Genomic DNA, 15,522 nt, shown 5'->3' with positions numbered 1-15,522 from the left:
CCTAGAGCCGTACAATACGAAATCCATAGTAACCCATCCGTACGGATACTTTTACAAATATCCATGTGGCTAAGATTTCTGGCTGATGTCTCTCCAGGAGCACGCATGGTTTGAGTAGAGGCGAGGCCAACGAAGATAAGTACTCTCAAACCTGATAACGTCCAGAGATACTTACCAAGTGTGAGCCTCACTACGTACTTACGTGCCTATAATAAATCAAAGCACTCATACTCTCAAGAGACGACCTGATGGGTTCAGTCCCGGAGTCTTTTAGGCTCTGATCTCCTCGCGGCCAAGGCCAATTGCCAGTCGCCAGAGGGTATAGCGCCACTAGAAGTGCCACGGCCCTGTAGAGTAATTGTACCGCCGTATTAAGCCGTAGTACCGGGCTATTACTGGGCCATTACCGGGGCGCCGTTGGGGTGTTTTTTGTAGTAAAAAGGATTCTAATAATAGAACTGATAATAGATATTACTTTCTAAAATACTAGTTTTTAAAGTAGAATTAGCTCGATTGGCCGTAACTATACCATCTCCGGCCTATCTTAGCCACTGATTTAGAAAAGAATATTGTATAACTTTGGTACTCTTGAGAGACCGGATCCGGTAGCCGAACTATAGCTAGAATAAGTTTAGTACTGTGGAAAAGGGTTTTCCGTCGTTTTTATGTAACGATTATATTAGTATTGGCGACTGGTAACTGGTTTTAGCGACGAGAAGATCAGGGCCTTAGCCATCTACTAATACTTGACATATCAGACCTTACCTTAGGTACTAGTAGTCTATGACAATAAATGTGCAGACATGATTGTGAGCACGTGCACTTAAAAGACATCCCAAAATATGTCGGCATCGCGTTCACACTGCCACTCTCTTAAAAGTAGGTCAGTTGAAACAGAGAACTGCATCTTTGTACGTAAGGTATAAGGTAGTTTGAACGCCTGGAGTATCACAGTCCAATACATGAGTAGCATGGTTGTAAGCCTGCTTCAAAGCGATGACAGAACCTTGAAAGCATTTCCAAAGAGAAGTTCATACAATTAGGACGAATTAGTACCCTTTTCCCAGTTAGCTTAGGCATTGCAAGGCAGTGATGATTCGGAACCCCAAATCTCTTCAGGAAATACCCGGGCTGTTTGGCAGCCGCTTAGTAATAAGAAATTGTGTCGTTCAAGCGCTCGCTGTTCGCGTTTGGTGATGAGTCCGAGAACACGACGTTAGCGCCTCGCCAACTCGCCATTCGGGAGGAGTTATGCGCAAAGATGCAGAGACCCGCTGAACTTGCCGTTCTAGCGAACATCATACCTAGTGCTCCCAGTGTCAAGTGGCAGTCTCAATAAGGTGCCTGATATACCTAACAAGCAATGATAAGGTAGTGTTAATTTTGAGATGCGGGAGCAGCCGCATCACTAGCGAGAACCTTATCAATGCGGCATGGCATCAATGCAAGTAAGGCATTCGTACAGCGACTACCTATTCCCAGACGGCAGTGACAAAGATCTAATAGGTGACGTATCACGTACGGCTACTCACGGCGCCGTTCGTAACACCGAGTCGCCTAGGAAGCTCGGAGTATTCCGAGTGCATGCCCGACAGATCATCAGTGCCAAGATCTTAGCCTTTATTTCCAAGATAAACCACTAGTTTCTGTAAGCACTATCATCTTCGGCCTTTCCCAGCGATACGCAAGTTTAGGCACCCAGGTAATATGTACAAGGTAAGTAGATATTAATACCTCATACAGCGACCCAATTAGATTTGCAATCAGTCGTAAGCACTGCGAGGCTCGTGATTGGGTGCTTGGTTGCGCAATTGCGATGTCAAGACGCAAAGACTTCCCCATTTTCCAATGTGCTTGCACTGCAGGACGAGGGTCTCAGTCGGGGGAACACGCCTTCGACCATGAGCAGTCACGCCGTGTCTCTGGTTGATCGCCAAGTCTAGTCAGCAGTTGTATCCGTACGTGCTTTCAACAACCAAGCAGATTCATCCATGACTGTCAGGTCCGTCCCCACGCGTCACGGATGGTCCGTATTTGACACCATAATTTGCATGGTTTCCATTCATGCTTCATAAGCAAAGAGTGACATCGCGAACTATCATAGACTGATGAACAGTATTTATGTGAAGTCTGAGACCCATGTACTGCTGGTGGCAGGGTCTTTCCATGATCAAATGCTCAATCACATTTTACACGATGACCGCAAACAAAGCAAAAGTCACCGAACATGGCTCAGGACGCAGTCCGCTCATTCTCATGGTGGCCTTCCCTGGAGAAGGTCATACCAACCCCCTGCTTGTCATCGCAGCATACCTCGCCAAGAAGGACTACGAAGTTGTGTTTGTCACGACTGAGAACTTCCGTAACAAAGTCGAAGAAGCTGGAGCCGAATGGGTTCATACCGACAACCCTATGACCAACACAACCTTTCAATCACTCCGCGAAGCAGCTTCTTTGCCAATTGGTCCGGAGAGGTTTGCTGCGCAGATTAAAACTGTTTTCTTAGAGACACTTCCTCCACGGACACTGAAGATGGAAGAGGTTCTTACCGAGTTGCAAGGACGCGATCCAGAACGCCAGATCATTGTTATCGAAGATGTCTTCAACTGGTCAATCTTTCCCTTCAGACACGGCCGACCTCTACCTCAGGGCTTTGTTGCAGCGCCCAAGTCAATCGGCATTGGTGTTGCAGCCTTCATGATAGAAAGTCAAGACACGGGACCGGTCTCACTCGGCTTGCCTGCCGATGCTACCGAATCAGGTCGTCAACGGAACGCGGTTCTTCAACGACTAGTCGAACATGGGCCAATGAAACTTATGATCGATGCATGGCAGCAGGCCATGAAAGACACAGGGTGTACGACCATCCTAAAGACAAACATGTTCCGTTCATGCTATGCAGCGCATGACTACACATTGCAGCTTTGCTCTCCCAGCCTTGAATATGACCTTTCAGATTTGCCATCATCTGTGGAATTTGTAGGTGTTTTGCCTCGAAAGTCCGCAGGGACAAGCTTTCAGTACCCTTCATGGTGGACAGAGGTCGAGAGAGCTCAGAAAGACAACAAATATCGGCATGTTGTTTTCGTCTCTCAGGGCACGGTCAATATGGATTACTCCGAACTCGTTCTTCCAACAATCGAAGCCTTTTCAAAGACTGAAGATACCCTTGTTGTTGCAACCTTGGGGGGTCGTGGTGCTCAACTCCCGACTAGCTTCACCGTTCCCTCCAACGCTAGGGTCGTGGACTACATGCCTTATGACACTGTACTTGAGTACACCGATGTATTCATCTCCAACGGGGGATATGGTGCTCTGACACATGCTGTGAGAAATGGTGTGCCCATTGTCCTAGCAGGAGAAAGTGAAGAGAAGATTGAGGTCACTATGCGGGCGGTTTACGCGGGCCTAGGAGTCAGTCTCGCAACACAGAGGCCTTCGGCAGATCAAATCAGGATGGGTGTTGATCGAATATTCCAAGATACTAAGTTCAAAAAGGCAGCAATGAAACTTAAGCATGAGAATGACGGTATGGATGCATTGGCAGCGGTGGAAACCAAGGTTCGAGAACTCACATTATAAGCCTGAAGAACTCAACGGTTATCGACAAGGCTTTCTGAGGGCTCCGAATTACATAATAGATCCACTCCACTCGATATCAATTATTATCCTTAAACTTGTCTATTTTCCTCGATACCAGCCGTGTGCTTTCTCATGCCAAGTTGACGACTTGACCGGCAGCCATCCCTTCCCCATTCATTGCGCCCTCTCAAATCTTAACACTTGCTGTTGACTGTCCTACTTAGGTTGTCTAGGCGCGTCATTGAGACGTTTTCGGCCTCCGGAAATTCACTGGAGCATGGTTCCTGACTTTGAGCTAGATAGACATGTTTTGATGTTTCTTGATTTGTTTTTGTGCCATTGCTAGCTATGTTATTTCTACCAAGCCAACGCTGCCTTGGAAAGTGTTCCAAGCACCACGCAAGCTTTGTCACTTATCTTTGTGTAGCATTAGTCAAGGTGGTATGATTGTTTTGAGTACAAGGCCATGTTGACGGAAATCAGTCCCCATACTAGCGCAAACGGTCACTATAGTCTCAGGATTAGTTTCCGTTTGTGTTGCATTTCGTTGTGTAGACTCACAATGCGGTTGACCGACGCCTGACCGAGCGTGATTCTAAATTTATCCCGCTTCAACTGCGTCATAGTCAGTGTCTACACTGCAGGTGAGTGAACAAAGCAGTGGATAGACTCTTTACCTGTACTGAATACTGTCCGGGATAATTTGTGTCCAGGTATTCCTTGAGCTGGCTAGAGCTAACTTGGGATGCAGAAATGATGGCATTCCGGGTGCCATCTTGGTTACTCTGCCATTGAACCTTGCCGGAAGCTGTATGTCTTTGCTGCCAGGCCATGACCCTAACTCAAAGGTTGAGGTGCTAGATCGAAAAGGTAACTATTCGTGGGGCTGAGAGGTCGCGGTGGGAAAAGCAGGCAACCAGACGCCTTACGCTGCAGCTGTCGGAAACGAAACTCCTATTTCAACCTGGAAATGTCCCGCAAGAACAGATCGGCCGGGTGATCAAAGTGGCGAAGGTCGGCACATTGCTACCAATGAGAATAATGATTAGTATCCTAATTGACAGGTCAAGAGTCTTCTGCAACCTGCTCATCGAGGATCTACCTCACTTATGAGGTTGTGTGATTCTCTAGCCCTGTTTGCCTCAGACCGCTCTATCAACAATGTCTCTGACCGGTACTATTTTCCTGTCAAGGTTTAGAGGCAGCCTTGGCTTGTTGATTGGGCAGAGGAAGCAAGGATTCAGGCGAACCACATGGCGACCCAACCCCCTTTGAGGCTTGGCCGGCTGAGTCGCAGCAGCTCTGCGTTGTCGGCGCATATTATTGGTTACACTGCAGGCAATAAAAGCAAGGTTTTTGATCCCTTCTGAGTCCTGTGTCTTTCATGTTGATTAGTTGCGCTTCCCAAGCGCACTCCGGCACCTGATGTGGGCTGACTATCGCTGCTGCTGGCCATCCCTTGTCTTGCCACGATCAAACATCATGCCGAACGGGGGCATTTCGCGCAGCACATCCTCAGCAGGCTTATCAAAAGCACCGGGTATGTGCAACCCTCACCTATTTCCGTGTCGACGGGTCAGATGTTGTGAAATGTGGGAGTGCAATTCGACTGAGTGAATGATCTGTTATTTCTCATTTTCTCTCTAGGTCATCGACATCATTGGTAAGGATGCATTCGACTCGTCTTTTCCAGGCTCTTAAGATACTTTTCCAGAGTGCAGCCAATGTACTTGTAACACCCAAGCACTTAAGACATAAGAGCCACCGACCCAGCCCTCTTTCGGCAGATTGATATACCTAGGCACGCGGTGATCAGAAGAATTTGCCGCTCTTGTACCAATGAGCCTGAGAAAAGCGGCCAACTCTTCTGACCCCCGCGTGCTAGGTATCCATCTCTATTTTCGAAATTGCTCTCATGAAGACAACGTCGAGGCATCGAGTGGGGGCCGTCACTCGGCTCGACGGACGAGGGTGGGCGGGTGATGGGCAGAGGCCTCCTTGGGCATACACTTCGTCGAGCTCTGTCGGATGGAACAAGCAGGCTCTCCGGCGGCACGTGTGAAACGCGAACTGCGGTCAAGTGCAAGACATACCACCCAAACCAATCACGACACTGCCCTCATCTTGCTGCGGCTTGTTGAGATCCTGGTGCGCGACCCGTTGCCTTACTGCTTCTGCCTTATCAAGATACCATCGCTACTCTTCAGCCGTTTGCTGACCGAGTTCTACATTAGATGCCAGGTCTGTCAACGAGGCTTTCCTAATAAGGCCAAGGATGGGTGACAGAGACAGCTAAGAAGATGGCAAGGCCAGCAAATCATGGTCAGAGGCACCACTCCATCAACTGGGAATATCGACTTCAGAAAAGGTACTTGAACGCTCACAGCCCGTCTATATGCACGATTGGCTTTGAGATCTGCTCCATTCCGGTCCCATTCCCTCATCTTGCGTGCATGTGGGTTTCGCACTTCTTCAGGTAGCGTCGCCTTATCTGACCCATCTCCGCTGGCGCAACCTCTTTACGCATCTTGTTTTTTGATCAACAAACATCGGTGGCAAGTTGCGAGAACAACTTTGAGGCTAGCCACTGAGACCATACAGAAGCACCTGTTGGACGTCATTGGCAAGTTCCCTGTCCGACGGGCTCAGTCTTAGAACTAAGTCACCTAACATCGTACAAGCCACCCCTCATACTCTGGTCATGGCGGTCAAACCTGACGAAGTATTCAAACTGCTATTCCAACAAGAGAAACTAGTGTTGGATAACCGGCAGAGAGTCACCCATATCTATGACAGAGGCGAGTTCTTTCGACTGAAGAGCGAACAACAAAACCACCCAATTCAAAGAACCAATGGGGTATCCAGAAGATCAGAAGTCGTTCACTTTGAACGCGGTTGTATTGAAAATATTGCCGGCGAACTCGACGACGCCAGGACTTTTAGTCCCGTCGACCCAGAAAAGTGCTTCATACCGCGGCGCAAGTTTAACCAGATCATGACCTTGAGTCGAGTTCGGTCTATCGTCCACGAGCTTCATTGCTTTAGGGATGTGAAAGACAAGGATCAGCTCGCCATGGAAATACGATATGGCAGTCTGGATGGAACCAAGTCCCCTTGCGTCAAGCTACTCGCAATTCTGATTGCAATCGACAAAGCTGAGGATATGGAAAGACACATGGCGGGTGACGGACTCAGAGACATCTGCCTGCCTCTAAATAGGGTGGTTAGCGGCAATAATGAAACTCTTCGGTGCAGGAAACACGGAGAATATCACTTCATCAACAGCTATCGTCGGTCAAGCCTTCGAAGCAGATTTGCCCAATGGACATACTCACTTTACTCCCCTTTCATCAAATGGGAGCATGGAAAACATCATCATTACTTGCTCGATACAGGAGACGTCCTTCCCATGGAGACTGTGGACCAGGTGAAGGAAGAGGAAAGGAAATCGGATTCTGGAGGAAATTTATATGGAGGCTTCAGCGAGGTCTACAAAGTGAAGATCTACGAAGACCATTTCGATTTTGGAGTGCATGGGGTAAGTAACATTGTGAAGCAAACATGGACCTTGACCCGGGCTCGGCCATTTGACTAACGGTTTCATCCATCCAGCTTCGACACCCACAAGGCTACTTTGCGCTGAAGAAGCTTACGTCTCATAGTCGCGACAATTTCAATCTTGAATTGTCGTCACTCGTCTCCACTGCTCAGAACTATCAAAAGAAACACATCATCCAGCTTTTGGCCACTTTCGAGGTCAAAAATGCGGCGACAAGGGAGTCGACCTTCTATCTCTTGTTTGACTGGGCTGATGGAACTTTGAACAAATTTTGGCAGAGCAATCAAGCTCTGGTGAGAGATAAGCAGCACTGCGAATGGATGGCCACTCAATTTTATGAAGTCTGCGAGGCCCTTCGCTACGTTCATAACGACCGTGAACCAACTGTACGATATCTGGAAGACCGAGACTCCAACAAGCAGCTGTATGGACGTCATGGAGACATCAAGCCAGGTAAACCGATCCTCTCTGCTCTTTATCGACACATACTAAACTACAATTCAAAGGGAATATTCTATGGTTCAGATCTAAGAGATTTCCTCATCCTGGTACCCTGGCACTGGCTGATTTCGGTCTCGGAAGATTACATACCCAAGTCTCCCGCTCAAAGCAAGACCCCAACAACTTGGAGCGTACGGCAACATACCGCTGCCCAGAATTCGATCTGGAATTCGGTCTCGTGTCTCCACGATCTGACATTTTCAGTCTTGGATGTGTTTTCCTCGAATACGTCACCTGGTTTTTGCTCGGAGTTGAAGCCGTGGACGAAACCTTTAGTGAATACAGAATGGAACAAGATAAACACGGCTTCAACTCCGATGTCTTTTTCTCCATCAAAGAAGAAAGGGCTTTCCTCAAGGGCTCAGTTATCACATGGATCGCGAAGCTTCAGAATCACCGTGATTGCTCTTGGTATATCTGGGAATTGCTTGAAGTCATTCGAGATCGCATGCTAGATCCCGAATCAAAAACGAGAATCCCATCGAGCTTACTAAGCAAACGAATGAAGGAACTTTTGAAAGCTTGCACCGACGACTCTGATTACTATCTCAAGCCGAAACGCTGAGGTTCGCGAAATAGATGGCTGAGAGGCGCAGGCACTTTTCCCGAGGCCTGGGATGGTGAATGGACTACAAATCCTTCACGCTCTCAAGCCAAAGCCTAGAAGCAAGAACTGTACTTAAGCCCTTACCAGATCTCAATCATATAGGTAGAAACCATGTTTCCCTGTTCAACGATGAAAGGGCTAGGCGACTCGTCTACCTTCACATCCACTTCCGATATAACTGTCCAGTTCGAAAGGTCAGATTTTCCACATCCCGAGCCTGACAGCCAACTAACTCAGTCGTTGTAGTGTACTCTAATGCGTTTTTCGATTGCTGCGAGTTCGCCCTTTGTGACCGAATTTGTTAGTCCTGCAAATGCGATTTGTTGAGTTTTAAGAGGGTTTGTAAGACCTTTTTCAACGGCTTGGGTAGTATGAGGATATATCTGTTGGCTTTTTCCTATTTGAGACGATTGTCAGTAAATCACCTGTTGTTCGTAGATGAGAATACACATATATATGTGTATAGTATACCTTAACTTTATAATTCCCTTGGCCATAGATTGAATCCAGTGACTTCTTCAACTTTCCAGGATCATGATATCTCGATCTCATTACTTCCTCGCACGGAAATTCCAATCCTGTACCTGGTTTCGGTGTTGTTGGTGTTGCCTCCGTACAACTATATGTATCTTTATTTTCGGGTTCTGCCTTCCTTTCCGGGCTGTCACCGCGGCTCAAGGTTTTGCGAAAAAAAGACATTCTGAGATCTGAAGACAGACCGACCAATCCGTTCAGTGCCGGCAAAATGTGCTTCACAGCGTTTTTGGCAAGAGGCTCGTTGGTTTTCGGTGTCCAAGTTGAGGCGGAATGAACAATGCTTGGAAACCTGAAAAGGCAGAAATGGCGGGGGCAGCTTCCGAGCTAGCTTGACTTGTGAGGCTCTTCTTCTCAACAGGATTGGATCATGTGTGCAGATGACCAATCCTGATACCGAGTCCCACCCGCCGGGTCTTGCATGATGCATAGAGGTAGTTCCAATGGCGGGCCGACAACACATACATGAGCACTGCCTATCGCTCCACTTCGGATCTGCCTACATACACTAGAAGAAGAGGTGGTTTTGCCTGCTCGTGCTGCTGCAAGTAAGCCGACATGCAACTAATCGGTCTTGGCTCCAGCCAGCATGGTGTCCATAGAGAGCGTGGAGGCATTCTAAAGCAACTAAAAGCATTCTGCGAGGCAGGCTGGAAGGCGGGATCTCGTGAGCGGTTTGGAATTGTAGAAACTCATGAACAACATGACGGAAACAGCCTTCCAGTCAGAGACAACTCACACATACTGCTACGTATTTTCCCCAAAGCAGTCAAGATACATATGCTGTCGGCCCTGTCAAGGACCCAACACTTTCTTGAGCACTCTTCCTACATTTGGCGGAGCGCCATCTCACTACCCGTGACATTCAGGCGCCAGTGTCATTCGTTTGATTGAAGACTGGTCATCAGCAGAACTTCAAAACTTGAAGGATGGATTTACCTATTGAGACTTTGACGTGGTCGGCATCAGATCTTAGTTTCTTTGGATACAATGAGCGGAAGGCTGTGGTTCTAAGATATATGGAGGGCGAAGAGGTTTGTATTTCACCATTGTTTGTAGCTCTCGCATAGACTAATCTCTCACAGCCCGCAAGTCAAGCCCTTTACACTAAAGAAGACTGGGAGCGATGGTTCAGCTCAGTAAGTTGATAACGTTCTCAACTCACTTGAGATCAGCACTAATTGCAAGAACCGACAGCCACAGAGCAGCTCTCCTAACTGGGAAGACTTGAAGCCAGGGGTCCACGTAGTGTGAGCCAAATACTCCGGAGGCCCCGAACTCGTAGCCTGACTTAGGCATTGCGATATCATGCTGATATCTATTAGCTTGTGTAGCAGAGCTCCTCCAGACTCCGAAACACCGAGCAGAGTGCAATATCTCCCATTTATGAAGAACACATGGGAGAGATTCACTAGAGAGTTCCACGTCTCCCGAAACGTGAAGCGAACAATAGCAAGGCTGGTTCCGTGTTTCTCCTCGTCCCGTGAAGATGATGCGACATCAGGTCATCTCAAAATGTGTTCGTTACCCCCCTCGGTCCTTTTCATATCACCAAATACTAGGACTGATATGCCTTATAGCGTTCTCTGCGCGCATGTCTGCATGTCTTCCAGACGATTTAGCAATGTCTACCACTTACATACCAAGTACCGGGACCACATTTGCTGTCGTTTACGGTTGTAACGATGACCAGATGGAAAGCATAGAAGCAAAAGTGCGGAGAGCAGACAAACAAGCCTTTCACCCACTCTTAGTACCAGGAATATTTGCAGAACTAGAGAGGACAAGACTTGTTGATGCGGTAGAAGATCTGTTGGACCCGTTCACGCTCCAGACAGAAAAGCTCGAAGGACAGCCGTGGAGTCCAGACGCAGATACGGAGGGTGCGAAAGCACAACAGCACCTGACTCTCTGTGTTAAGAGTCAAAACCTGATGGATCAAATTCGCATGGTGAAACGGCAATTGTCCAAGTTTTCAAAAGAGGTTGATGTTGTAACGACGGAGCTTGAGTCACTCGAAGGTGCCAAATATATCTACAGCAATGAACCGAGAGCTACAGAGGTGGCAAAGGTGGGAATAAAGATGAAGAGAAGGGTGGACGACATCATGATCGAGTATGACGATAAAATTGATGAGTGTAACATGATGATCTGCAACACTTCATTAGCAATGCAAACGGTGAGTTGTCTGCCCAAGACTCTACTCTACTCCGAGAATTGAACGAACTAACATCAACACATGCAGGTTTGGAACCACATTGCAAGACAGGACTCAAAGACCAACACCAAGATTTCGAAAGCAAATGCTGCCATTGCAGTACAAACAAAGGTCGAGAGCGCGCAGATGAGAACGATTGCGCTTTTGACCATGATATACCTCCCTCTTTCTAGTGTCGCAGTACGTCATGTGTTCCATGTTGCTAGGACCTCTTCACAAAGACGTTCCTCTTTACTAACGACCTTAGGCTATCTTCTCTATGGATATGTTCAACTGGGAAGCAGTTGACGGCCAGTCTATCGTATCAAAGCATATCTGGTTGTTTGCAGTCCTGACTGTTGGTCTCACATCGCTCACCATAGCTGCTTGGTTTTTGGGGACAAGGCGAGAAAAGGCCATGGCGGATACGTCGGATAATTACTTCAATGCGCCGCAAAGACATGACACATTCGAGTACGTTTAGTAGGGTATTTATTTGGAACTACCTGATGTCTGAAATGGGGTGAAGGATGATACAGGGAGACCAAATCTGGTTTCCATCTAGAGAGAAGGCTCATCTTGGCGTTTGACACTTGTAATATGTTGGTAGTGTTGGAGGACCTTGGTACGTCTGTTAACATACGTGTACTATTCGACATGACTTCGACTCACGTCCATCAGGACCAAGTTACCGGGAGCATGCACCGGGAGTAGTGTCTCTGCTGCCTGGCTCGTGAGAGTCACTGCCATGGAAAGGTAGATCATGCTGTGGGGCCCGTTAGACGCCTTCTTCTGCATGAGGCCCCGGCTTGGCAAGGGTGACACTTGACATGCTAAGTCAAAGACTCCGAAGGTTGCTCGCGGCTCGGCAGCTGGTCACCAATTCCTTCTTGTAATTATGCCGCTAGACACTCCGTATGTGTTAAGTCCACGATGGAAAGTGCGGAGGATAGAGCCATGGCGTGAGTTACGGAGTACGGAGTACCCTATGTTCATTAAGCAAGGATCAACAAGAAGAAGGCAAGATTCGAATCGAGTTTTCGATATACAGGGATTTCCATCCTCTTCGGGTAGTGTAGAGTAAAGAATTTAAGGATTGCGATGGTAGTGTAGAGTCAGAAACCATGTCTGTCCGAATGGAGCACTCTGTACTAATCGGTAGTGGCCTAGTAACTCACTTTTGTTCGGTGGTTTTTTTTCTTCCAGCTTTACACGCGCAAAAGATCGACCTTGACGGGATCAAGGTTTGAAGGGAAATCACACGATAAGGTACTAATGCAACACAATAACACAGTATCCGCAATATGCCCTAAGCACGCGCTCAACTCAATATGGTGAGTCCTGAGATTTGGCTCTTTAGTCTACTCCGTACAAGACAAATTCTCATTGAACGTCCCACACCTTGTACCGTTGAGAGGAGGGGAACGGTCGGCAGACCTCAAAGCTCAGTCAGAATTGTCGGTGTTACCTAAACAACTCGTATTTCCAGGCTGCCATTCACCATTCATGCAGTGTCATGGCACCATTGAGCTAAAGTTTGAGCATCGCTTGGGGAGGCAATAGCGCGGGTTTTGGGTGTCTTGCATCTAATCCAGAAGAAGAGATGCACGAAGTAAGCGTGGCCGTGTGGGAGGATAGGAACATAGTGCTGACAGACGGCGATCGGAGGCCGCGAATCGCGGCCCCGCTCTCTTACAAGCCTGTTGGCGATGCCGCGGAGCCGAAATGAGGGTGGAACTGGCGCGTAAGGGAATTGAACGATGGCCTGCAAAGGGGAAAATTGCGACCGGTGAGGGTCGTGATCACAAGATGCGGTTCCCTCTCCTAATCTGTAGAGAAGCCTCGCTTGAGATTCTAACATGATCAAGGCTTGGATTTTCGCTGTGATATCGTCGAATGAAATCCCGCCTGCTCACTCTGCTCATCGTTGTCTAATAATGAAGTAGCTGAGTGAGATGGAAGTGAGTAGGCATTGGACATCGAGTGAGAGGTGGCCGCTGACTAAGCGGTGTTATCAAGTGGCTTGCGTAAGGAGATTCGACGAGTTGTGGCTGATGGCGTGCGCCAAGCCGTCGACCAACGCTGCAAGCTGCATGGACGGCGGCACCGAGGCAGAGTTATTGATTGGTGAAGACTGAATGGTTGGCGATTGTTGCGCGTCTCCATGGGCAATGCGACATGGGCCGTCGTCTGCAGAGATTGCAGCGAGCTATTCTTACTCTCCAAGCCTTGAGCCCTGACCCTTTTTTTCTCGCTCGTTCAACTTGACTGTTGCAAAAATCTCTGGGCGCGCAGCAGAAAGACGAACAGCAGGTCAGCAACAGGGGGAAATTCCCAGAGGAGCGGATCCGGTCGGCACAACGGCAGGGATGCAACGTGGAGTTTGGCTGTGGCAGCGCAGCACAACAGGACAGGACGGAAGGTGGGTGGTGCGGCGTGCCGTGGTGGACTGTGGAACGATAGGCGAGCCGCGAGTCTGCATTTTCTGTGTGTATGGGATGGTGACGTAGGGCATTTGTTCCTGTGTGCAATTTCCATCATTCCATCAATCCCAATCCATGATGCATCAAGTTTATTCGTGATTGCAGATATCTCTTGCCAAGACTGTTGATGTTCCATTAAGGAGAGGGGCCGCGGAAGGAATAGACGGGAAGGATGAGAAACCTCGAAGACCTGCGTCGGGGAAAGCAAAGAGTATTCGTGCCTCCGGACTTAGGTAAGCATGGTAAAAGGTTGTGTGGGAGAAATGCAAGGAATCTTGCTTGTTGTTGTGTGCGTTTGCTTGATGGGAATTTGGGAAAGTAAGGAAAATCGGCCGAAACGAGATGAGAAATGGGCCGTGCATCCGGTAGTGGTGATTCTGATCATGACCAGGGGCTCACCACGTTAATCCTCTAGGAGTCTAGTGTTGCAGTTCCTGTCACGGCTGGAGGAGCTCCAAAACCTCCTTCACTCCTTGGTTCACAGCCCTGCACCTTGCGATCTTCGATTGCTTTGAGAGACGGGGCCCGCTACCCCTTGCCTCCTTATCTTTCTGCAATTAGCAACTAGCAACAATCTGATGATCATGGGCTCGTTCCATGTTTGGCCGTGCAAACAACAACACAAACCAAACATTCATTTGAAGTGATGTTTGCACTCTACAGATACTTGCAATCTGATTGTGTCTTGACTTCATGGTCGTTCCTTCCATTCCAACAAAAAGCTTAGGGTGCATGCCAAGGTCCTAGAGCATGGGGGAAGGTGCAACTTGGGAGAGGCACAGCTGGCAGGTACCGGAGCTACCTGGTACCCACGCACGTACCTGCCCCCATGTCTGCCGCCTGCCCAGCCGGACCTTCTTGTTCGACCTCGACCGAGCACGTTCTTGCCCTGGCATCTGATACTGGATGCGGAACTTCTTTCCTTTCCCATTGACACTCGTCTTTGAAGTTTGATATGCTCCAACCTGAAAGCAACACTTGGGATTGTTGTCTCACTCCCAGTCTCTCTCTCCCCGTCTCGCCATCTGCATCTACCAAGCCTCTTCTCTTCATGTTATCCGCCAGTGGCATCACCATGGTCCATAAATCCTCCTGCACCAAAGCCAACGCAAGGGCAAACTCGCCATACCCCAACGGTTCACCACCACTTGCTTTCTGACCAATGGCGCATGTCTTCGATTCGACGCCTCTACATGAAAAATGAACAATGAAGCTACGCTGCGTAGCTGCTCTCCGTGGCCCCACCATCACCAACAACATGGAGCATAGGTCGTGACCAGGATGACGCCGCATTGCCGGAACAGAAACATAGTTTCGAGGCCGTCGAGGGTTTCCAGTCCCCACGCTGCCCTGCGACATGCGTCCTGCGCAGCGCGCTTGCTTCCCCTGCACCCACCGGGGCACCAAGGAGGTCCAACAGCAAGCAAGTTGGCAATCACTGCGCGCGCGGCGCGCCCCTTTTGTCCACAACCATTTGGCTAGGAACAGTGAACTGCGGTCACATTGAACCCATGCCGTCCTCGAGTCAAGCTGTCGCCATGTTGCGTCTGCCCTAGCACCTGCGGCTGCGCATACCTCGCCATTCCCCGTCTACGTCTAGGATACACTCTCTACTCGTACGGATACATGACGCCTCTACGGAGTACCCAGCGACTGTACAAATATAGATACTGTACAGAGTATGCGGAGTACCACGTTCTGTACGGCTACAGAGTGGTAAGAGTACACTAGAGACCAGACTGCGCAGTAACCTCTCTCCCTCCCATGGTCCATCCGTCCATGGTCCTTCAAGTCCTGTCACCTGCGGCTTGCCCCATCATCCACGAGCCCTGGACCATTTCCAATGGCACAATGCTGCCCCCAATTCGGAAGCGTCGTGTCTCCGGCCATCCTCTAGCGGTGGCCGTCATCGCCGTGGGCCATGGGCCGCCGTGGACCATGAACCATGAATGATGGACCGTGGGTCTTCGCTATGGAATTGTGGCTGCTGTTGGGGCAGGGCCGGACTGATGTTTGGTCTGCCCCCAAACTCGATCCCAAACTCTAACTAAGCCCATTC

General features: G+C 48.9%; 5 protein-coding genes across 5 annotated transcripts; 3 read left to right on the top strand and 2 right to left on the bottom strand.

Annotated features, from left to right (window-relative positions):
- Positions 1–604: 604 nt before the first annotated feature.
- Positions 605–1,493, bottom strand: BDP55DRAFT_684803 (uncharacterized protein). Its single transcript, XM_060576420.1, has one exon. It carries the CDS (start codon positions 1,300–1,302, stop codon positions 1,147–1,149), a length of 156 nt encoding a protein of 51 aa, XP_060422464.1. The 5' UTR covers positions 1,303–1,493; the 3' UTR covers positions 605–1,146.
- A 703-nt stretch (positions 1,494–2,196) lies between these two features.
- On the top strand, positions 2,197–3,806 carry BDP55DRAFT_698829 (uncharacterized protein; the record flags this gene model as incomplete). The annotated part of the gene is made up of 2 exons (XM_060577823.1): positions 2,197–3,529; positions 3,742–3,806. 2 exons carry the CDS (start codon positions 2,197–2,199, stop codon positions 3,804–3,806), a joined length of 1,398 nt encoding a protein of 465 aa, XP_060422463.1.
- Positions 3,807–6,074: 2,268 nt separating this feature from the next.
- BDP55DRAFT_421256 (protein kinase) lies at positions 6,075–8,379 on the top strand. Its single transcript, XM_060567456.1, has 3 exons — positions 6,075–7,120; positions 7,195–7,594; positions 7,648–8,379. The coding sequence occupies exons 1-3, from the start codon at positions 6,284–6,286 to the stop codon at positions 8,205–8,207; spliced, it is 1,797 nt and encodes a 598-aa protein (XP_060422462.1). The 5' UTR covers positions 6,075–6,283; the 3' UTR covers positions 8,208–8,379.
- Positions 8,263–9,098, bottom strand: BDP55DRAFT_421243 (uncharacterized protein). Its single transcript, XM_060567455.1, has 4 exons — positions 8,721–9,098; positions 8,599–8,646; positions 8,483–8,533; positions 8,263–8,427 (listed from the first exon to the last, which is right to left on the bottom strand). The coding sequence occupies exons 1-3, from the start codon at positions 8,946–8,948 to the stop codon at positions 8,483–8,485; spliced, it is 327 nt and encodes a 108-aa protein (XP_060422461.1). The 5' UTR covers positions 8,949–9,098; the 3' UTR covers positions 8,263–8,427.
- A 1,768-nt stretch (positions 9,099–10,866) lies between these two features.
- On the top strand, positions 10,867–11,464 carry BDP55DRAFT_734704 (uncharacterized protein; the record flags this gene model as incomplete). Its single annotated transcript, XM_060580237.1, has 3 exons — positions 10,867–10,962; positions 11,029–11,181; positions 11,249–11,464. 3 exons carry the CDS (start codon positions 10,867–10,869, stop codon positions 11,462–11,464), a joined length of 465 nt encoding a protein of 154 aa, XP_060422460.1.
- Positions 11,465–15,522: the final 4,058 nt, after the last annotated feature.

The sequence above is a fragment of the Colletotrichum godetiae genome, assembly GCF_030913485.1.
Source record: "Colletotrichum godetiae strain CBS 193.32 chromosome Unknown BDP55scaffold_86, whole genome shotgun sequence".
NCBI lineage: Eukaryota > Fungi > Ascomycota > Sordariomycetes > Glomerellales > Glomerellaceae > Colletotrichum > Colletotrichum godetiae.
This window is presented reverse-complemented; position numbering and strand designations above follow the sequence as displayed.

What these genes read in the sequence shown, in the direction of transcription:
- BDP55DRAFT_684803 (XM_060576420.1), bottom strand. Translation starts at nt 1,302, where the DNA reads ATGATGTTCGCTAGAACGGCAAGTTCAGCGGGTCTCTGCATCTTTGCG.
- BDP55DRAFT_421256 (XM_060567456.1), top strand. Translation starts at nt 6,284, where the DNA reads ATGGCGGTCAAACCTGACGAAGTATTCAAACTGCTATTCCAACAAGAG. An exon ending in TCGATTTTGGAGTGCATGGG is followed by an intron (nt 7,121 to 7,194) that starts GTAAGTAACATT and finishes TCATCCATCCAG; the next exon opens with CTTCGACACCCACAAGGCTA. An exon ending in TCATGGAGACATCAAGCCAG is followed by an intron (nt 7,595 to 7,647) that starts GTAAACCGATCC and finishes TACAATTCAAAG; the next exon opens with GGAATATTCTATGGTTCAGA.
- BDP55DRAFT_421243 (XM_060567455.1), bottom strand. Translation starts at nt 8,948, where the DNA reads ATGTCTTTTTTTCGCAAAACCTTGAGCCGCGGTGACAGCCCGGAAAGG. An exon ending in AAGGGAATTATAAAGTTAAG is followed by an intron (nt 8,647 to 8,720) that starts GTATACTATACA and finishes CGTCTCAAATAG; the next exon opens with GAAAAAGCCAACAGATATAT. An exon ending in TACCCAAGCCGTTGAAAAAG is followed by an intron (nt 8,534 to 8,598) that starts GTCTTACAAACC and finishes TCGGTCACAAAG; the next exon opens with GGCGAACTCGCAGCAATCGA.